Source organism: Telmatherina bonti (assembly GCF_933228915.1).
Source record: "Telmatherina bonti genome assembly, chromosome: 12".
NCBI classification, from domain to species: domain Eukaryota; kingdom Metazoa; phylum Chordata; class Actinopteri; order Atheriniformes; family Telmatherinidae; genus Telmatherina; species Telmatherina bonti.
The window spans coordinates 4109594-4135071 of NC_136610.1; the positions used below are offsets into that span (position 1 = coordinate 4109594).

Sequence of the window (25478 nt, forward strand, 5' to 3'; positions counted from 1 at the left end):
CCGCATGACATCACATGACATCACAGCCATCGCATGACACCGCATGACATCGCATGACATCTTATGACATCTTATGACATCTCATGACACCACATGACACCGCATGACACTGCATGACATCTCATGACAGCGCATGACACCGCATGACACTGCATGACATCTCATGACATTTCATGACACCGCATGACATCTCATGACATCTCATGACAGCGCATGACACCGCATGACATCGCGTGACACCGCATGACATCACATGACATCACAGCCATCGCATGACACCGCATGACATCGCATGACATCTTATGACATCTCATGACACCACATGACACCGCATGACACTGCATGACATCTCATGACATCTCATGACAGCGCATGACACCGCATGACATCGCGCGACACCGCATGACATCACATGACATCACAGCCATCGCAGGACACCGCATGACATCGCGTGACACCGCATGACATCACATGACATCACAGCAATCGCAGGACACTGCATGACATCTCATGACATCTCATGACAGCGCATGACATCGCATGACATAGCATGACATCTCATGACACCACATGACACCGCATGACATCTCATGACATTTCATGACACCGCATGACATCTCATGACAGCGCATGACACCGCATGACACTGCATACATCTCATGACAGCGCATGAAATCTCATGACATCTCATGACAGTGCATGACACCGCATGACATCGCGTGACACCGCATGACATCACATGACATCACAGCCATCGCATGACACCACATGACAGCGCATGACATCGCATGACACTGCATGACATCGCATGACATCTTATGACATCTCATGACACCGCAAGACAATGCATGACATCTCATGACATTTCATGACACCGCATGACATCGCATGACATCTTATGACATCTCATGACATCTCATGACACCGCATAAATTCGCATGACATCTTATGACATCTCATGACACCGCATGACACCGCATGACATCTTATGACATCTCATGACACCACATGACACCGCATGACACTGCATGACATCTCATGACAGCGCATGACACCGCATGACACTGCATGACATCTCATGACATCTCATGACACCGCATGACACTGCATGACATCTCATGACATCTCATGACACTGCATGACATCTCATGACATCTCATGACAGCGCATGAAATCTCATGACATCTCATGACAGCGCATGACACCGCATAACATCGCGTGACATCACATGACATCACAGCCATCGCATGACACCGCATGACATCGCATGACATCTTATGACATCTCATGACACCACATGACACCGCATGACATCTCATGACATTTCATGACACCGCATGACATCTCATGACAGTGCATGACAGCGCATGACAGCGCATGACACCGCATGACACTGCATGACATCTCATGACATCTCATGACATCACAGCCATCGCATGACACCGCATGACACTGCATGACATCTCATGACATCTCATGACACTGCATGAAATCTCATGACATCTCATGACACCACATGACACCGCATGACATCTCATGACATTTCATGACACCGCATGACACTGCATACATCTCATGACAGCGCATGAAATCTCATGACATCTCATGACAGCGCATGACACCGCATGACATCGCGTGACACCGCATGACATCACATGACATCACAGCCATCGCATGACACCACATGACAGCGCATGACATCGCATGACACTGCATGACATCGCATGACATCTTATGACATCTCATGACACCGCAAGACAATGCATGACTTCTCATGACATTTCATGACACCGCATGACATCGCATGACATCTTATGACATCTCATGACATCTCATGACACCGCATAACATCGCATGACATCTTATGACATCTCATGACACCGCATGACACCGCATGACATCTTATGACATCTCATGACACCACATGACACCGCATGACACTGCATGACATCTCATGACAGCGCATGACACCGCATGACACTGCATGACATCTCATGACATCTCATGACACCGCATGACACTGCATGACATCTCATGACATCTCGTGACACTGCATGACATCTCATGACATCTCATGACAGCGCATGAAATCTCATGACATCTCATGACAGCGCATGACACCGCATAACATCGCGTGACATCACATGACATCACAGCCATCGCATGACACCGCATGACATCGCATGACATCTTATGACATCTCATGACACCACATGACACCGCATGACATCTCATGACATTTCATGACACCGCATGACATCTCATGACAGTGCATGACAGCGCATGACAGCGCATGACACCGCATGAAGCTGCATGACATCTCATGACATCTCATGACATCACAGCCATCGCATGACACCGCATGACACTGCATGACATCTCATGACATCTCATGACACTGCATGAAATCTCATGACATCTCATGACAGCGCGTGACACCGCATGACATCACATGACATCACAGCCATCGCATGACACCGCAAGACACTGCATGACATCTCATGACATCTCATGACATCTCATGACACTGCATGACATCTCATGACATCTCATGACAGCGCATGAAATCTCATGACATCTCATGACAGCGCATGACACCGTATGACATCGCGTGACACCGCATGACATCACATGACATCACAGCCATCGCATGACACCGCATGACATCGCATGACATCGCATGACATCTTATGACATCTCATGACACCACATGACACCGCATGACACTGCATGACATCTCATGACAGCGCATGACACCGCATGACACTGCATGACATCTCATGACATCTCATGACAGCGCATGAAATCTCATGACATCTCATGACAGTGCATGACACCGCATGACATCACGTGACATCACAGCCATCGCAGGACACCGCATGACATCGCATGACATTGCATGACATCTCATGACACCACATGACACCGCATGACATCTCATGACATTTCATGACACCGCATGACATCTCATGACAGCGCATGACACCGCATGACACTGCATGACATCTCATGACAGCGCATGAAATCTCATGACATCTCATGACAGCGCATGACACCGCATGACATTGCGTGACACCGCATGACATCACATGACATCACAGCCATCGCATGACACCGCATGACATCGCATGACATCGCATGACATCTTATGACATCTCATGACACCACATGACACCGCATGACACTGCATGACACAGCATGACATCGCATGACATCACAGACATCGCATGACACTGCATGACATCGCATGACATCGCATGACATCTTATGACATCTCATGACACCGCAAGACAACGCATGACATCTCATGACATTTCATGACACCGCATGACATCGCATGACATCTTATGACATCTCATGACATCTCATGACACCGCATGACATCGCATGACATCTTATGACATCTCATGACACCGCATGACACCGCATGACATCTTATGACATCTCATGACACCACATGACACCGCATGACATCTCATGACAGCGCATGACACCGCATGACACTGCATGACATCTCATGACATCTCGTGACACTGCATGACATCTCATGACATCTCATGACAGCGCATGAAATCTCATGACATCTCATGACAGCGCATGACACCGCATGACATCGCGTGACACCGCATGACATCACATGACATCACAGCCATCGCATGACACCGCATGACATCGCATGACATCGCATGACATCTCATGACACCACATGACACCACATGAAATCTCATGACATTTCATGACACCGCATGACATCTCATGACAGCGCATGACAGCGCATGACAGCGCATGACACTGCATGACATCTCATGACATCTCATGACAGCGCATGAAATCTCATGACATCTCATGACAGCGCATGACACCGCATGACATCGCGTGACAGTGCATGACATCACATGACATCACAGCCATCGCATGACACCGCATGACACTGCATGACATCTCATGACATCTCATCACACTGCATGACATCTCATGACATCTCATGACAGCGCATGAAATCTCATGACATCTCATGACAGCGCATGACACCGTATGACATCGCGTGACACCGCATGACATCGCATGACATCTTTTGACATCTCATGACACCACATGACACCGCATGGCACTGCATGACATCACATGACAGCGCATGACACCGCATGACACTGCATGACATCTCATGACATCTCATGACAGCGGATGAAATCTCACGACATCTCATGACAGCGCATGACACCGCATGACATCGCGTGACATCGCGTGACACCGCATGACATCACATGACATCACAGCCATTGCAGGACACCGCATGACATCGCATGATATCGCATGACATCTCATGACACCTCATGACACCGCATGACATCTCATGACAGCGCATGACACCGCATGACACTGCATGACATCTCATGACAGCGCATGACACCGCATGACACTGCATGACATCTCATGACAGCGCATGAAATCTCATGACATCTCATGACAGCGCATGACACCGCATGACATCGCGTGACACCGCATGACATCACATGACATCACAGCCATCGCATGACACCGCATGACATCGCATGACATCGCATGACATCTTATGACATCTCATGACACCACATGACACCGCATGACACTGCATGACATCTCATGACAGCGCATGACACCGCATGACACTGCATGACATCTCATGACATCTCATGACATCACAGACATCGCATGACACTGCATGACATCGCATGACATCGCATGACATCTTATGACATCTCATGACACCACATGACACCGCATGACACTGCATGACATCTCATGACAGCGCATGACACCGCATGACACTGCATGACACAGCATGACATCGCATGACATCACAGACATCGCATGACACTGCATGACATTGCATGACATCGCATGACATCTTATGACATCTCATGACATCTCATGACACCTCATGACACCGCATGACATCGCATGTTACCGCATGACATCACAGACATCTCATGACACTGCATAACACCTCATGACACGCATGACACGCATGACATCACATGACAACTGATGACATTGCATGACATCGCATGACAACGCATGACACCGCGTGACATCGCATGACATCTCAAGACACTGCATAACATCTCATGACACTGCATAACATCTCATGACACCGCATGACATCTCATGACACTGTATAACATCTCATGACACGCATGACATGCATGACATCGCATGACATTGCATGACAACTCGTCACTGCATGACATCTCATGACACCTCATGACATCACATGACACCGCATAACATCTCATGACACTGTATAACATCTCATGACACGCATGACATGCATAACATCACATGACAACTGATGACAATGCATGACATCGCATGACAACGCATGACACCGCGTGACATCGCATGACATCTCAAGACACTGCATAACATCTCATGACATTGCATAACATCTCATGACACTGTATAACATCTCATGACACGCATGACATGCATGACATCGCATGACAACTCGTCACTGCATGACATCTCATGACACCTCATGACATCACATGACACCGCATAACATCTCATGACACCACATGACATCTCATCACACTGTATAACATCTCATGACACCGCATGACATCTCATGACACTGTATAACATCTCATGACACGCATGACACGCATGACATCGCATGACATCGCATGACAACTCATGTCACCGCATGACATCCCATGACATGACACCGCATGACATCACATGACAACGCATGACATCTCATGACATGACACCGCATGACACCTCATGACATCTCATGAGATTGCATGACATCACATGACATCTTGTGACACCGCATGGCATCTCATGTTACCGCATGACATCACATGACAACGCATGACATCTCATGACATGACACTGCATGACACCTCATGACATCTCATGACATTGCATGACATCTCATGACATGACACCGCATGGCATCTCATGACATCTCATTACATCTCATGACATGACACCACATGACATCGCATGACATCTCATGACATCGCATGACATCGCATGACACCGCATGACATCTCATGTTACCGCATGACATCACATGACAACGCATGACATCTCATGACATGACACCGCATGACACCTCATGACATCTCATGACATCTCATGACATGACACCGCATGACATCGCATGACATCTCATGACATTGCATGACATCGCATGACACCGCATGACATCTCATGACACTGCATAACATCTCATGACACGCATGACATCGCATGACATCTCAAGACACTGCATTACATCTCATGACACGCATGACATCGCATGACAACTCATGTCACCGCATGACATCACATGACAACACATGACAATGCATGACAACGCATGACAACGCAAGACACCTCATGACATCTCATGACATCTCATGACATTGTATGACATCTCATGACATGACATCGCATGACATCTCATGACATTGCATGACACCGCATGACATCTCATGTTATCGCATGACATCGCAAGACAACTCATGACACCGCATAACATCTCATGACACCACATGACATCTCATCACACTGTATAACATCTCATGACACCGCATGACATCTCATGACACTGTATAACATCTCATGACACGCATGACACTGCATGACATCGCATGACATCGCATGACAACTCATGTCACCGCATGACATCCCATGACATGACACCCACCGCATGACATCACATGACAACGCATGACATCTCATGACATGACACCGCATGACATCTCATGACATTGCATGACATCACATGACATCTTGTGACACCGCATGGCATCTCATGTTACCGCATGACATCACATGACAACGCATGACATCTCATGACATGACACTGCATGACACCTCATGACATCTCATGACATCTCATGACATTGCATGACATCTCATGACATGACACCGCATGGCATCTCATGACATCTCATTACATCTCATGACATGACACCACATGACATCGCATGACATCTCATGACATCGCATGACATCGCATGACACTGCATGACATCTCATGTTACCGCATGACATCACATGACAACGCATGACATCTCATGACATGACACCGCATGACACCTCATGACATCTCATGACATCTCATGACATGACACCGCATGACATCGCATGACATCTCATGACATTGCATGACATCGCATGACACCGCATGACATCTCATGACACTGCATAACATCTCATGACACGCATGACATCGCATGACATCTCAAGACACTGCATTACATCTCATGACACGCATGACATCGCATGACAACTCATGTCACCGCATGACATCACATGACAACACATGACAATGCATGACAACGCATGACAACGCAAGACACCTCATGACATCTCATGACATCTCATGACATTGTATGACATCTCATGACACGACATCGCATGACATCTCATGACATCGCATGACACCGCATGACATCTCATGTTATCGCATGACATCGCAAGACAACTCATGACACCGCATAACATCTCATGACACCTCTTGACAGCACATGACACCGCATAACATCTCATGACACCGCATGACATCTTATGACATCTCATGACACCGCATAACATCTCATGACACCGCATGACATCTTATGACATCTCATGACACCGCATGACACCGCATGACACTGCATGACATCGCATGACATCTCACTACACCGCATGACATCGCATGACATTGCAGGATATCTCATGACACCGCATGACACTGCATGATATCTCATGACACTGGATGACATCTCATGACACTGGATGACATCTCATGACACTGCATGACACCGCATGACACCGCATGACATCTTATGACACCGCATGAGATCACATGATATCTCATGACATCGCATGACATTCCATGACATCGCATGACATTCCAGGACACCGCATGACATCACATGAAACCGCATGACATCTCATGACACCGCATGACATCTCATGACACGCATGACATCTCATGTTACCACATGACATCGCAAGACATCACATGACATCTCGTGACACCGCATGACATCTCGTTACCGCATGACATCACATGACACCGCATGTCTTCTCATGACACTGCATAACACCTCATGACACGCATGACACGCATAACCTCACATGACAACTGATGACATCGCATGACATCGCATGACATCTCATGACACCGCATGACATCTCATATTACCGCATGACATAACATGACACCGCATGACATCTCATGACACCGCATAACATCTCATGACACGCATGACATCGCATGAAAACTCATGTCACCGTATGACATCCCATGTCATGACACCGCATGACATCTCATGTTACCGCATGACATCACATGACAACGCATAACATCTCATGACATGACACCGCATGACACCTCAAGATATCTCATGACATCTCATGACATTGTATGACATCTCATGACATGACACCGCATGACATCTCATGACATCTCATGACATTGTATGACATCTCATGACATGACACCGCATGACATCTCATGACACCGCATGACACCGCATGCCATCTCATGAGATGCATGACATCTAATGTCATGTGATGTCATGACATCGCATGACGTCACATGACATCTCGTGACACCGCATGAAATCTCATGACATCGCATGACATCGCATGACATCTCATGACATCGCATGACATCGCATGACACCGCATGACATCTCATGACACTGCATAACATCTCATGACACACATGACACTCATGACATCGCATGACAATTCATGACACCGCATGAAATCGCATAACATCTCATGTCACGCATGACATCGCATGACATCTCAAGACACTGTATAACATCTCAGGACACGCATGACATCGCATGACATCTCATGACACCGCATGACATCACATGATATCTCATGACATCGCATGATATCGCATGACAACTCATGTTACCGCCTGACATCACATGACAACGCATGACAACTCATGACATGACACCGCATGACATTCCATGACATCGCATGACATTCCATGACACCGCATGACATCACATGACACCACATGACACCGCATAACATCTCATGACACCGCATGACATCTCATGACACGCATGACATGATGATGAAAAATAACCAGTAAGTGACTGGTTTATTCCCATTTTAAATCTGATCTAAGTAGTTCCTCCATGATGTGAACGTTCATTCACTCCGATTATTCTGTGTATGTTTGTTACTTCGTCCTGTCCCAATGACGCACATTTTCTGCACATTTTCTGCACATATTCTGCACATTTTCCTGCCCCTCGTCTCCGGGACTTTATCTTCTGATAAAACAGCTGATAAAACAGATTTATTATTGTGGGAAAACATTGTCCTGAATGAGTCATTAGGCGGTTAAAATCCACGTGAATCTGAGTGTCACTTTAACACTGGGAGGAAATAACTCCAGGAAAGCTACTGTCACTCATCTGCTCTAAAAAAATCAAGTGTTTCTTCATCTTTTTTCTTTGTTTCTCAGACCTTTGCAGAGAGGCTTCTGGGGAATTTTTCCATCGCAGTCCCAGTGTTTGTGGCCTTGTCCTGCTACGGCTCCATGAATGGCTGCCTATTTGCTTTGTCAAGGTAAAAATTCTCTGCTTTTGGGGATTTTAACTCACGTCTACAGAATGCACACAGTGACAGCAGGAACGGAAACTTGCATGTTTCACTTGACTATGAAGCACAACACTTACAGTTGTGAGGGTCTCAATGTGGGGTAAGATGATGGCCTTACAAGACAAATGAATCCAAACTCACCGTTCACTTAATCCGCTCCACATGTTCATCTTCATGTTAATGCAAAAATCTAACCAGCCAATCACACGAGAGCAACTCAACACACTGGGTCATGAAGACATGAAGACGGCTTGCTGAAGTTCAAACTGAGCATCAGAATGAGGATAAAAGGAGATTTAAGTAACTAAAAAATGTTGCTGGTCTGATGAGTCTCTAGTTCAGCTTCACATTCACATCAGAATCTGCTGGAAACATCATGACAACATGGATCCATCCTGCCGTCAGGATCAGCGCTTTAGGCTGCTGCTGGCAGAATAGTGTGGGGCGGGAAATTTTCTTCTCCCACTCTGGTCCCCTTAGTACCAGTATGACCTGGTTTAACTACCACAGTCTACCTGAGTCCTGCTGCTGACCATGTCCATCCCTTTCTGAGCACAGGGTAGCATCTTCTGATGGAAACTTCCAGCAGGATGATGCACCATGTCACAAAGCTCACATCATCTCCACCATGACGATGAGTTCACTGTCCTCCAACGGCCTCCACAGTCACCAGATCTACATCCAGCAGAGCAGCTTTGGGATGAGGTGGAACGGGAGATTCTCATCATGATGAGGTGGAACGGGAGATTCTCATCATGATGAGGTGGAAAGGGAGATTCTCATTATGATGAAGTGGAACGGGAGATTCTCATCATGATGAGGTTGAACGGGAGATTCTCAAGGTGATGAGGTGGAACGGGAGATTCTCATCATGATGAGGTGGAACGGGAGATTCTCATCATGATGAGGTGGAACGGGAGATTCTCATCATGATGAGGTGGAACGGGAGATTCTCATCATGATGAGGTGGACCAGGAGATTCTCATCATGATGAGGTGGAACGGGAGATTCTCATCATGATGAGGTGGAACGGGAGATTCTCATGGTGATGAGGTGGAACGGGAGATTCTCATCATGATGAGGTGAAACAGGAGATTCTCATGGTGATGAGGTGGTGGAAAGGGAGATTCTCATCATGATGAAGTGGAACGGGAGATTCTCATGGTGATGAGGTGGTGGAACGGGAGATTCTCATCATGATGAGAAGGAACGGGAGATTCTCATCATGATGAGGTGGAACGGGAGATTCTCATCATGATGAGGTGGAACGGGAGATTCTCATCATGATGAGGTGAAACAGGAGATTCTCAAGGTGATGAGGTGGTGGAAAGGGAGATTCTCATCATGATGAGAAGGAACGGGAGATTCTCATCATGATGAGGTGGAACGGGAGATTCTCATCATGATGAGGTGGAACGGGAGATTCTCATCATGATGAGGTGAAACAGGAGATTCTCATGGTGATGAGGTGGTGGAAAGGGAGATTCTCATCATGATGAAGTGGAACGGGAGATTCTCATGGTGATGAGGTGGTGGAACGGGAGATTCTCATCATGATGAGAAGGAACGGGAGATTCTCATCATGATGAGGTGGAACGGGAGATTCTCATGGTGATGAGGTGGAACGGGAGATTCTCATCATGATGAGGTGAAACAGGAGATTCTCATGGTGATGAGGTGGTGGAAAGGGAGATTCTCATCATGATGAAGTGGAACGGGAGATTCTCATGGTGATGAGGTGGTGGAAAGGGAGATTCTCATCATGATGAGGTGGAACGGGAGATTCTCATCATGATGAAGTGGAACGGGAGATTCTCATGGTGATGAGGTGGTGGAAAGGGAGATTCTCATCATGATGAGAAGGAACGGGAGATTCCCATCATGATGAGGTGGAACGGGAGATTCTCATCATGATGAGGTGGAACGGGAGATTCTCATCATGATGAGGTGGAACGGGAGATTCTCATCATGATGAAGTGGAACGGGAGATTCTCATGGTGATGAGGTGGTGGAACGGGAGATTCTCATCATGATGAGGTGGAACGGGAGATTCTCATCATGATGAAGTGGAACGGGAGATTCTCATGGTGATGAGGTGGTGGAAAGGGAGATTCTCATCATGATGAGAAGGAACGGGAGATTCCCATCATGATGAGGTGGAACGGGAGATTCTCATCATGATGAGGTGGAACGGGAGATTCTCATCATGATGAGGTGGAACGGGAGATTCTCATCATGATGAAGTGGAACGGGAGATTCTCATCATGATGAGGTGGAACGGGAGATTCTCATCATGATGAGGTGGAACGGGAGATTCTCATCATGATGAAGTGGAACGGGAGATTCTCAAGGTGATGAGGTGGAACGGGAGATTCTCATCATGATGAGGTGGAACGGGAGATTCTCATCATGATGAAGTGGAACGGGAGATTCTCATCATGATGAGGTGGAACGGGAGATTCTCATCATGATGAGAAGGAACGGGAGATTCTCATCATGATGAGGTGGAACGGGAGATTCTCATGGTGATGAGGTGGAACGGGAGATTCTCATCATGATGAGGTGAAACAGGAGATTCTCATGGTGATGAGGTGGTGGAAAGGGAGATTCTCATCATGATGAGGTGAAACAGGAGATTCTCATGGTGATGAGGTGGTGGAAAGGGAGATTCTCATCATGATGAAGTGGAACGGGAGATTCTCATGGTGATGAGGTGGTGGAAAGGGAGATTCTCATCATGATGAGGTGGAACGGGAGATTCTCATCATGATGAAGTGGAACGGGAGATTCTCATGGTGATGAGGTGGTGGAAAGGGAGATTCTCATCATGATGAGAAGGAACGGGAGATTCCCATCATGATGAGGTGGAACGGGAGATTCTCATCATGATGAGGTGGAACGGGAGATTCTCATCATGATGAGGTGGAACGGGAGATTCTCATCATGATGAAGTGGAACGGGAGATTCTCATGGTGATGAGGTGGTGGAACGGGAGATTCTCATCATGATGAGGTGGAACGGGAGATTCTCATCATGATGAAGTGGAACGGGAGATTCTCATGGTGATGAGGTGGTGGAAAGGGAGATTCTCATCATGATGAGAAGGAACGGGAGATTCCCATCATGATGAGGTGGAACGGGAGATTCTCATCATGATGAGGTGGAACGGGAGATTCTCATCATGATGAGGTGGAACGGGAGATTCTCATCATGATGAAGTGGAACGGGAGATTCTCATCATGATGAGGTTGAACGGGAGATTCTCAAGGTGATGAGGTGGAACGGGAGATTCTCATCATGATGAGGTGGAATGGGAGATTCTCATCATGATGAGGTGGAACGGGAGCTTCTCATCATGATGAGGTGGAACGGGAGATTCTCATCATGATGAGGTGGAACGGGAGATTCTCATCATGATGAGGTGGAACGGGAGATTCTCATCATGATGTGGTGGAACGGGAGATTCTCATCATGATGAGGTGGAACGGGAGATTCTCATCATGATGAGGTGGAACGGGAGATTCTCATCATGATGAGGTGGAACGGGAGATTCTCATCATGATGAGGTGGAACGGGAGATTCTCATCATGATGAGGTGGAACGGGAGATTCTCATCATGATGAGGTGAAACAGGAGATTCTCATGGTGATGAGGTGGTGGAAAGGGAGATTCTCATCATGATGAGAAGGAACGGGAGATTCTCATCATGATGAGGTGGAACGGGAGATTCTCATCATGATGAGATGGAACGGGAGATTCTCATGGTGATGAGGTGGAACGGGAGATTCTTATCATGACGAGGTGGAACGGGAGATTCTCATGGTGATGAGGTGGAACGGGAGATTCTCATCATGATGAGATGGAACGGGAGATTCTCATCATGACGAGGTGGAACGGGAGATTCTGATCATGATGAGGTGGAACGGGAGATTCTCATCATGATGAGATGGAACGGGAGATTCTCATCATGATGAAGTGGAACGGGAGATTCTTATCATGATGAGGTGGAACGGGAGATTCTCATCATGATGAGGTGGAACGGGAGATTCTCATGGTGATGAGGTGGAACGGGAGATTCTCATCATGATGAAGTGGAACGGGAGATTCTCATGGTGATGAGGTGGAACGGGAGATTCTCATCATGATGAGATGGAACGGGAGATTCTCATCATGATGAGGTGGAACGGGAGATTCTTATCATGATGAAGTGGAACGGGAGATTCTCATCATGATGAGGTGGAACGGGAGATTCTTATCATGATGAGGTGGAACGGGAGATTCTCATCATGATGAGGTGGAACGGGAGATTCTCATGGTGATGAGGTGGAACGGGAGATTCTCATCATGATGAAGTGGAACGGGAGATTCTCATGGTGATGAGGTGGTGGAAAGGGAGATTCTCATCATGATGAGAAGGAACGGGAGATTCTCATCATGATGAGGTGGAACGGGAGATTCTCATCATGATGAAGTGGAACGGGAGATTCTCATGGTGATGAGGTGGAATGGGAGATTCTCATCATGATGAGATGGAACGGGAGATTCTCATCATGATGAGGTGGAACGGGAGATTCTTATCATGATGAAGTGGAACGGGAGATTCTCATCATGATGAGGTGGAACGGGAGATTCTCATGGTGATGAGGTGGAACGGGAGATTCTCATGGTGATGAGGTGGAACGGGAGATTCTCATGGTGATGAGGTGGAACGGGAGATTCTCATCATGATGAGGTGGAACGGGAGATTCTCATCATGATGAGGTGGAACGGGAGATTCTCATGGTGATGAGGTGGAACGGGAGATTCTCATGGTGATGAGGTGGAACGGGAGATTCTCATCATGATGAGGTGGAACGGGAGATTCTCATCGTGATGAGGTGGAACGGGAGATTCTCATCATGATGAGGTAAAACGGGAGATTCTCATCACAAAAATAAATTTAATCTGCTTTGTCCAGTTCAGGGTCTCTGGGAAGCTGAAATCCATCCCAGGCGCTAACACCCTGAACACGCTGCCACTCCACTTTTTGTTTTCATAAAATAAAGGGAAAAAACGGATTAAACCACATGTTAACTGATTTTTCTCTTATGACTCAGTAAATATTTAATCAGTTTTCCAGAGCTTTACTTGCATGTGTTTCAGTCAGTTTGTAGGCTTGGTTTCTTTCACCTTGTGTTGGCTGACAAAAACCACGTCAAACACCTGAAGTGAAACACTAACGTTGAGATGTCACTTAAAGCTTTACAAGCTGCGGTGAAATTAAACCTCCTTCCTGCAGTTTCTGCACTGATTGTTCCTTCTTGGTTTTCTGATCCGTGTCCTCCTGCTTCTCGCTCAGGTCCTCATCAGTCATCACCTAAGATCAATAAGAAGTGGGTTCATTTGTGGGACGTATCACTTGTTTCCTGTTGCTCTGCTACCAATAAAATATTCCTATGAGATGTTTTCATGGTGAACAAACTGAGTGTGGTCTTTATGTGCAGCTGACTGTTTCTCTGTTTATCTAAACGTCTGACTTGCTTGTTCACCAGAATGTTCTACGTCGCCTCACGAGAAGGACAGCTCCCTGAGGTCCTGTCTATGATCCACGTGCGCAGACACACTCCACTGGCTGCCGTCCTCATACTGGTCAGTAAACAACTGGCATGTAAATGAGGGAACGCTGCAGAGTGAGGCAGGAAGCAGCTGAAGGAATCACAACCAGTGTATGTTTGTGTGTGTGTGTGTGTGTGCAGTACCCGATGACCATGCTGCAGCTGTTTGTGGGGGACATCTACAGCCTGTTAAACTTCATGAGCTTCCTGCGCTGGCTGTTCATCGGTGTGGTGGTCGTGGGTTTGATCTACCTGCGATATACCAAACCTGACCTTCCCCGTCCCTTTAAGGTCAGTGGTTCCACATCTGCACACAGCTGTTCCAGCTGGATCCAGACTCAGACTGCCGTACATGTACCTGAACCGTGTTGAGATGTTGAGCGGCATCCTGAATTCGTCATCACAGACTAAAATGTTGTTTAAATCCCTAAACCAGCAGGTACCGCAGGATCTAAGAGGTTTACAGGGTTCATGTACTCGTTTGCACACGTGCACGTTTGTACATGTCATATATACATGTTCAGCTTGTCTGCAGAAACACAATGAGACATCAGTAACAACACGAGGAGGAATAATAAACTGTTCTAATGAGAATAAGAGCAAGAATACAAGTCCAACAGAAATATTTACAGATTATTCACAATGAAAAGAATCATAATAAATTAATGTAATCTGATTAAATAATAATAGAATATTATTAAAATGATAATCTTTCCCACTGCAGAACGACTGACTCCATGTCGTCACAGCAGCTGAGATCAGAACTGTGTTTAAAGAATTCTTTAATGTTTCTAAATCACGGCTAAAAAGTGCTTCATATGGCAGTAAATACACAGAAATTCATACTAATACACATGTAATAAGTAAATTTAGCTCCTGAGCTCTGAGCTTGGAACATAAAAATAAATAAGTTTCATAATTGATTCAAACCAAAGAGAAGATTTAACAGATTTACAGTATGAAGACTTCCAGCGTTGAGCAGCCGTAAGGTCACACATCTGCAGCAGCTAGCGCTGCCTCTGCGCGTGTTTGCAACAGCAGCTTTGTTTGTCTGGGGGGAGTAAGGTGTCAAACAGACCACAGAAGAAGACAGCACACCTGCACACAATGAGGAAGTAGTTACCTGTACGGCAGTTATGGTTGCAACTGGATCCAGTTAGGGATAAAAATGTCTGGGAGAGTTTTGGCCACTGACAGCCACCGTACTTTCACAGCGTGTTACGCCATTTCTCACCCATCCGACTCGATGCTTTTACCACTCTGTGGTTCCACAGCACGCCGTCCCGTCGCTCCTCATGTCTGTCATACAGCAGATGAGTCTGAGCTGCTTTTATACACAGAAACCATGAGAAGGGTGAATTCACGCATCTTATCTTGTCCACAGGTCCCGCTCTTCATCCCGGTGGTCTTCTGCTGTACGTGTTTCTTCATGGTCTTCCTGTCCCTGTACTCCGACCCCGTCAACACAGGCATCGGCTTTGCTATTTCGCTCACCGGCATCCCTGCTTATTACACGTTTATCTACTTCAGCAACCGACCCAAGTGGCTCCAGAGAGCGATAGGTAACACTGGCAGCTGGAAATGATCAATAAGCTATTCTATTCTATTCTATTCTATTCTATTCTATTCTACAGTCATTTAGCAGACGCTTTCATCCAAAGCGACTTACATCTGAGTGAGAACAACACAAGCAGGAAATCAGACAGTAGAGGACATGGTAGGAAGGTTCTGGTGGACTGTCCAGTTGGACGCAGGTCCTTCCATGAAGTGCTACAGGCTTTTTATTTTTTTTATTTATTTATTTTTTTGTTTTATTTATTTATTTATTTATTTTTTTTTTACTCCCTTCCCACCCCATAATATGTTAAAATACAAAGAATTAATAGCTATACTAAGTGTGGAAGTTCTCCTTGAAGAGCTGAGTCTTCAGCTTGTTATTAAAAGTAGACAGGGACTCTGCAGAGCGGACAGAGTTTGGGAGATCATTCCACCATCGTGGCACAACAGAGGAAAAGAGTCTGGCTGGTGATTTAGTCCCACATTGTGGTGGTAACACGAGGCGTCTTTCACTGGTGGAACGTAGCTGTGGAGAGGGAGTGTAGGTCTGGATTACGGAGTGAAGGTAGACGGGAGCCGTTTGAGTTATTGTTTTGTAAACCAGAAGCAAAGCGTTAAATTTGATGCGTGCTGCGAACCCTAACTTGGGGTTCAAGTTAGGGTTCATGTTGGGGTTCAAGTTGGTTCAGGTTGGTTCAGGTTGGGGTTCAGGTTGGGGTTCAGGTTAGGGTTCATGTTGGGGTTCAAGTTGGTTCAGGTCGGGGTTCAGGTTGGGGTTCAGGTTGGTTCAGGTTGGGGTCCAGGTTGGGGTCCAGGTTGGGGTTCAGGTTGGGGTTCAGGTTAGGGTTCATGTTGGGGTTCAAGTTGGTTCAGGTCGGGGTTCAGGTTGGGGTTCAGGTTGGTTCAGGTTGGGGTTCAGGTTGGGGTTCAGGTTGGTTCAGGTTGGGGTCCAGGTTGGGGTCCAGGTTGGGGTTCAGGTTGGGGTTCAGGTTAGGGTTCATGTTGGGGTTCAAGTTGGTTCAGGTCGGGGTTCAGGTTGGGGTTCAGGTTGGTTCAGGTTGGGGTCCAGGTTGGGGTCCAGGTTGGGGTTCAGGTCGGGGTTCAGGTTGGGGTTCAGGTTGGTTCAGGTTGGGGTCCAGGTTGGGGTTCAGGTTGGGGTCCAGGTTGGGGTTCAGGTTGGGGTCCAGGTTGGGGTTCAGGTTGGGGTCCAGGTTGGGGTCCAGGCTGGGGTCCAGGTTGGGGTCCAGGTTGGGGTTCAGGTTGGGGTCCAGGTTGGGGTCCAGGCTGGGGTCCAGGTTGGGGTCCAGGTTGGGGTTCAGGCTGGGGTCCAGGCTGGGGTCCAGGTTGGGGTCCAGGTTGGGGTCCAGGCTGGGGTCCAGGTTGGGGTCCAGGTTGGGGTTCAGGTTGGGGTCCAGGTTGGGGTTCAGGTTGGGGTTCAGGTTGGGGTCCAGGCTAGGGTCCAGGTTGGGGTTCAGGTTGGGGTCCAGGTTGGGGTCCAGGTGATCCAGGGAGGATCTGGAGGAGGAACAGGTGCATCTGGAACTAGTTCACTTTTCCATTCAGTCAGTTTCAGCTTGAACTCAGTTCAACAACTTTTATTTGTTTTATTTCCATTCAGTTTAGTTCAGTTTTTTTCACAATCTCAATAAATTAAATTAAAATTAATTTCAGTTAAAATAAACTCTATTTATTTAACTTTTTTCCAGGTCAGTTAAATGAAATAAATTATTTTATTAACTTCAGTTCGACTGGTTCCAGTGAGATAAATCCATTGCACCGACCTGCCTGCTGTTTGCTTTTGGAGTTCATACAAAACTTTTTTTTATTCCTTCTTTCTTTCCACATCGTATTTGTTTGTTTATCTCGGAGGTTATTTCTATGTTTTTGTTGTCTTTCAGATTCCTTCAACAGAACGTTGCAGATCCTGCTGGAGGTGGTCCCAGCAGACCAGTAGCAACGTAGAGACTCGGATGTTCTGCTGCTGGTTGAAACGCAGCAGGACCAGTTCAGTGTCTCTCAAACTGGAGTCCAGCTCGCCGCCGTGGAGACGCCGCGAGTTCACATCAACCTGCAGAAAAACTGACTCACAAACTGAACCATAATGATGATTTTTATTGAAAGAATAGAAATGTGTGTTGGAAGCAGCATCATGATCATATTTTATACTCTTTGTTATATTTCCTGTTTGAAGTGTGAAATTTCTGTATTTTTATCTCATTTAAATCAACATTCACTTGAATTCAGAGCAGCCATCTTTGTTATTCATGTTTTTGTTTATAGTTTATTAAACAGTCTCAGTATTCCAGTAATATTCACAGAAATAAAACACAAGTTCAAGCAGTGTTTTCACCTTCAGTTCTATTTATTCATTTCTTCAACTATTGCTCAGATCAATGAGTTGTTTCTAATGTTCACGTCAGATAAAACTGTTTACAACTGCATGGTTACTAAGAACGCGTGCAGTACCAGAGAAACAGGCATTTTCCTGAGTTTTGTGATGGAGGTTGGGCTGTGAACAGTGTGCTGCTGCTGCTCTGCTTTTAGCATGCAGATGGTCCAGTTCTCCCATTAGGACCTTTGCCATTTGACTCAATCATTATTATGACTTTCCATCACCACTCTGACCTTATCTGCTCTCTCTCCCTCACATTTCACGTTTGCCAGTCAGACAGCATCAGCACCACCTCCTCCTCCTGCATCAGGAATGAAGCGGCTTGGCCCCCTGTGACCTGGTGTGGTTACATTCTTACTGAGCTGTGTGTGGAACTGGTGTGCAGGCTGCTGATGTGGCTCCTCTCCGTTCCCCCTGGGTGGGATTTGCAGGTAATTTGTCTGTGTAACTGCTGCCTTGTGGCTCCTGCATCCCTCTCAGCTGTGTGTCCTGGAAACGGAGGGCTTTTACAGCAGATGACAGGATGGCAGGCTGGAGACAAAATGACCTGAGCCATGAAAAAGTCGGCTTCAACTCAACAAGCAGCGGCCTTTGTGTGAGAGTAGCCACGCTGCCGCCACGCTGCCGCCACGCTGCGGGCATGTGCAGCGCCGCCATGGTGCCGCCACGCTGACGCCACGCTGACGCCACGCTGCCGCCACGCTGCCGCCACGCTGCGGGCATGTGCAGCGCCGCCACGCTGCCGCCACGCTGCGGGCATGTGCAGCGCCGCCACGCTGCCGCCACGCTGCCGCCACGCTGCGGGCATGTGCAGCGCCGCCATGGTGCCGCCACGCTGACGCCACGCTGACGCCACGCTGACGCCACGCTGATGCCACGCTGACGCCACGCTGACGCCACGCTGCGGGCATGTTCAGTGTCGCCACGCTGCCGCCACGCTGTGGGCATGTGCAGCGCCGCCACGCTGCCGCCACGCTGCCGCCACGCTGCGGGCATGTGCAGCGCCGCCACGCTGCCGCCACGCTGCGGGCATGTGCAGCGCCGCCACGCTGCCGCCACGCTGCCGCCACGCTGCGGGCATGTGCAGCGCCGCCATGGTGCCGCCACGCTGACGCCACGCTGACGCCACGCTGACGCCACGCTGATGCCACGCTGACGCCACGCTGACGCCACGCTGACGCCACGCTGACGCCACGCTGATGCCACGCTGACGCCACGCTGACGCCACGCTGACGCCACGCTGACGCCACGCTGATGCCACGCTGACGCCACGCTGACGCCACGCTGCGGGCATGTGCAGCGCCGCCATGGTGCCGCCACGCTGACGCCACGCTGACGCCACGCTGACGCCACGCTGATGCCACGCTGACGCCACGCTGATGCCACGCTGACGCCACGCTGCGGGCATGTGCAGCGCCGCCATGGTGCCGCCACGCTGACGCCACGCTGACGCCACGCTGACGCCACGCTGATGCCACGCTGACGCCACGCTGATGCCACGCTGACGCCACGCTGCGGGCATGTGCAGCGCCGCCACGCTGTGGGCATGTGCAGCGCCGCCACGGTGCCGCCACGCTGCGGGCATGTGCAGCGCCGCCATGGTGCCGCCACGCTGCGGGCATGTTCAGCGCCGCCACGGTGCCGCCACGCTGCGGGCATGTGCAGCGCCGCCACGCTGTGGGCATGTGCAGCGCCGCCACGCTGTGGGCATGTGCAGTGCCGCCACGCTGTGGGCATGTGCAGCGCCGCCATGGTGCCGCCACGCTGCGGGCATGTTCAGCGCCGCCATGGTGCCGCCACGCTGCGGGCATGTGCAGCGCCGCCACGCTGCCGCCACGCTGCGGGCATGTGCAGCGCCGCCATGGTGCCGCCACGCTGCCGCCACGCTGCGGGCATGTGCAGCGCCGCCATGGTGCCGCCACGCTGCCGCCACGCTGCGGGCATGTTCAGCGCCGCCACGCTGCCGCCACGCTGTGGGCATGTGCAGCGCCGCCACGCTGTGGGCATGTGCAGTGCCGCCACGCTGCGGGCATGTGCAGCGCCGCCACGCTGCCGCCACGCTGCCGCCACGCTGCCGCCACGCTGCGGGCATGTTCAGCGCCGCCACGCTGCCGCCACGCTGCGGGCATGTGCAGCGCCGCCATGGTGCCGCCACGCTGCGGGCATGTGCAGCGCCGCCATGGTGCCGCCACGCTGCGGGCATGTGCAGCGCCGCCATGGTGCCGCCACGCTGCGGGCATGTTCAGTGCCGCCATGGTGCCGCCACGCTGCGGGCATGTGCAGCGCCGCCATGGTGCTGCCATAGTCCACCACGCCGCCGCCACGCTGCCTTCTCAGGCCTCTTCCAGTGGTTTCTAACCAGCGACAATACATGAAGATCAAACCACGTCTACATAATTCCATTCTCAGTCAGAGGCAGACATCAGTCTGCATCGACACGTCAGTTAATAGATGATCCAATAACATCGATCCAAACAGAAAATCCTGATCAATCATGGATCCAGTCATCATCTGTCAGACGTGGAATTTGTAATCAGATCAGGAAAATATCGACAGTCAGACTGTTTCCACCTGGTTGTTGTAATGTTGTGGTCTGAAACATGAGGAAGTTTTAACCTAAATCCTGTAACATCTGTAAAACAAAACGTTTTTTCCATGCATGAACATTTTAAAGCTGGACATCCAGAATGTGTATCAGTCTGGTTTTCTGACAGCAAACAGACACGACTTCATCGGTATTTTCACAGCAGGTTTCACTCTCTGTCCCTTAAATCTTCAGTCAGGACAGTAACGCAACGTGCCATTAATAAGAACTCCATCTCCACCTACGTTTCCCTGAAAAAAGCAGAGTTTTATCATTTTCTCTATGTTGTACATGGACCGGCTTTAACTGTGAAAAACGAGGGAGTGACGCAGTCCGTCTGTTACGAACTGAATCCTCTTTCTGCACAGTTAGCATTGTTTGCTGGTGAAGCTGAGCTGGTAAGTAACGCTGTAGTTATTTTCACATAGAATCTACATGTGTGGTCTATAGTTGTTCACATGTACGTGCCTTTAATGTTTTATTTATCTTTGTTTTCCCAGTTTTTTACCTGTATACCGCACAGTTACAGTTGTGCTCATATTTATTCATTAAAGAAGGAAAAAAAAAACAGCTGTCTGTAAAATAAGATGAAATGACTAAAGTAATAATAAATAAGAATTTTATGAAAATCATGACATTATTTTCTAATTCTGATTCAACTGAAATGTCTTTTAAAAAGCAAACAAACAATATAATTTATTACATGTTACATCAGTCATAAAGTAATATTTAGTTGAACAATGCTTTAATGTTTCCGCTCCAGGCAGGTGTTTTCTGTTCCTCTCAGTCAGACTTCTGCACCTGTTGACAGGTATTTTGTCCCACTGTTCAACAGAAAAGTCTCTAGTTTGTCCAGGACACATTTGTTTGGTTGTTTTTTTTCCTTTCTTCAACTCAATTAAATGAAAAAACAGTGCCTTATATTACTAAAGTATATTTTTGCAAATTTTTAGTTATTTTTCCTTTTTAAGTCTCCAGTTATTTGAGTGACTGTTTTAAATTCAGCCTTTTCTTTAATGAAAGGGGACGAATACATATGAGCACAACTGTACATGTGGAGATAATAATGTAGTTAGCATATGTGTTTCATGCATATTTAATAAATGCTTGCAGTCCAGTAAGCTCTTGTTTGAGTGAGACACTGTTTTCACCAGTAAGCTCACCCTTTACGGTGGGAGTTGTTGGGCTAACGGTAGATAGCGTAATAACACCGTACACACACAGTCAAGATGGCAAACAGCCGTTGCACTGATTTATTTAAACAGAAACCAGTCAGAGAGCATTAAACAGACAACCGCTGAGAAGGTTCCTGAAAGTGCAGCCAAGATTTCTGCTGCAGAGCAGAAGTCAGCGTCTGCCTTCCCGGCCCCTTCAGAGGCATCATCACAAGCCCCATCTCTGTGGGTCCTTCCACAGCAGTTACAGCCATCAGGGACCCCATCAAACCCACGTTGGACTGATCTAAACAGAAACCAGTCAGAGCGCCTGAACAAGCATCAGCTTTGCAGGTACCTGAGAACACCTGAACAAAAGTTCTGCAGCAGACCAGAAACCAGAGCCTGAAGCAACCCTTTTCCAGTCAACACCTTCATCTGGCATGCTGGCTCCACCCCATGTCCCTGCTCTGGAGAAACCAGACCCAGATAAAGAACCAGAACCTAGAGACCTCCAGACCAGCAGCATCAGAGACACTCCTGCTGGTCTCCCTGCGGCGGTGGTTCTTCTAGACAACATGGCCACAGCCTGGATGAATCCCTTACAGTTTATATGCCCCACTACAAGAGTCCCCATGTCCAGTCCTTCAACTATCACAGAGCAAAGACTCTGCAGAAAGAAAAGACATTCCTGAAAACAAGAGTCACAACTTCCACCCCCATAAAAGAACCAGAACCTAGAAAGACCACCAACCAGCCAGTACCTTCATCTGGTATGCTGGCTCCACCTCTCCATGGACTGGGACAACTTATGACTTCAGCCTCAGCAATTCAGCCACAGTCTACCAACACCTCCAGACAACCTGGAACAGTAACGAGGACGTCTGGAGAACCAGAGAAGGAAGTCCTCCCTGCTAGAAACGATACCTACTCTGACCGAGACGCTCGCAGAGGAAGAAGAGGATCCTCAGAGAGTCTGACGGAGAGAATTAAGAAGCAGAAAATGGCGTCCATCAGAGGACAAACCAAAGAAGACGTCTTCAAGAAAGAGAAGATCTGAATAGATTCCAACTCAATGCAGCCATGATGGTTCCTCAGAGAACCCTTCCACTCCAACAATCTAATCTTTATCTAAACCCTTCATCATGTACAATCAGTCCTCGTCTTCTCCCCTTGAACCCCTCTCTCATTTTTCATGTTTCAAACCAGCTTTCTGTATGTAAGAAACGTCATGAGAAGATTCAGCTGGTAAGATTTCCTGAAATCAGAAGAAATTTTTCGGCTTTATCGAGGTGAGAAATGTTTTACAACAAATTGTGAAAAACTGTGAAAAAATCTTTCCTGTACATTGTTTTTGTCATCAGTTTAACGCAGCAGCACGAGTTGGGACGGTGTGGTGATATTCATGGGCTCATCTGCCTGGATTGAGGAGAAATCACTGCTCATGGATTCAGTAATTATTTTCCCCCTTGCAACAGACAACATGCAGTCCAGCAGCTCGTTCTGCACAGTGTCAGAAGTTCCCCTAAATACAGGGGCATTAACGTGCTCTTTCAAAGAGAAGCCATGGAATATCTCAGCTTTTCAGAGCTCTCGCTCTCTTCTTGGCCACCTAAAGCCAACTCAAAGGCTCCACAGAGCATGACACAGTCAGTCATTCTGGACAGTGTATGACCATTTACTGTCCTCCTGAAGCCAACTCTGCTGCCGACATCGAGCTCTTCAGCAATACTGACTCTGCAAAGGGATTCTAGCTTCATGCTATTCTCCAGATGGCTGTGGCTACTTTCATGCCACTTGCATGTTTCAGAAAGAGGTTTTAGATCTATAACTCCTGTTCTTGTCCACAACTCTTCAGTATTGACACTTTGAAAAAAGCAAGCAGGGAAAGCAATCAGAAGCACCGCTAACATCACATCCAGCTAGCCAACTTCGTTTGTCATAACATGAGCGGGAGAAGCCCTGAGTGCAACTTCGTCCTCGGTCACTTGCCTGTTTCTGGATTTTTACATCTGACTGGTAGGATCCAGGCTCCTTTAATCTCTAATATTCTTTCAGGAAACGCCGTGTGAATGGCTCAGCTTTGCGCTGTTATGTTTGCACAGTTGGACATCAGGGGTGTGATTGTGTATGACAGGTCTAATATCAACATCATTCACTAAATAAAGAAGCTAAATTAATGCTGATGGGCCAGGGGCTCATAGAGCTGTGTCCCAGGTAGGATCTTGACAAAGCCAATGAGAGAGCAGCCTCCAGTCACCTGTCTGCCAAACGTTTTATCTGTCACATACACACCCATTTGTCCCGCGCCCATCGCCTATGAAAGGTATGTATTTATACAAAAAGCAAATAAACAAATCCACTTCCCAATAAATCGGAGGAGATTACATACCAGACACAATATTGTTTAAATTATTTGCAAACTATTTGAATTTCAGAAGAATTTTGCCCCATCTAAATAATTCATGTTTAGTAGTGGAAGCAGATGTTGTGATGGGGAGGTGACCCAGCGCCCTGCGCTAACAGAGTCCAATCACCTTCACATCCAAATGAAAGCATTCTGCTCGCTTAGAAGGACTTATTTCTAATTAAATAAATGA

At 47.9% G+C, this 25478-nt stretch overlaps 1 protein-coding gene across 1 annotated transcript in view; it reads left to right on the forward strand.

Moving 5' to 3' along the window:
• Positions 1 to 18759, forward strand: part of slc7a11 (solute carrier family 7 member 11) — a gene marked incomplete at its 5' end in the record, with an annotated part of 110893 nt that extends 92134 nt beyond the window's left edge. Inside the window, 5 exons of the mRNA XM_079249707.1 lie at positions 9461 to 9564; positions 15129 to 15225; positions 15333 to 15482; positions 16576 to 16753; positions 18647 to 18759. Coding sequence (XP_079105833.1) covers positions 9461 to 9564; positions 15129 to 15225; positions 15333 to 15482; positions 16576 to 16753; positions 18647 to 18702 — 585 coding nt within the window. The 3' untranslated portion in view covers positions 18703 to 18759. The remainder of the gene's footprint in view (positions 1 to 9460; positions 9565 to 15128; positions 15226 to 15332; positions 15483 to 16575; positions 16754 to 18646) is intronic.
• Between the last annotated feature and the right edge of the window lie 6719 nt (positions 18760 to 25478).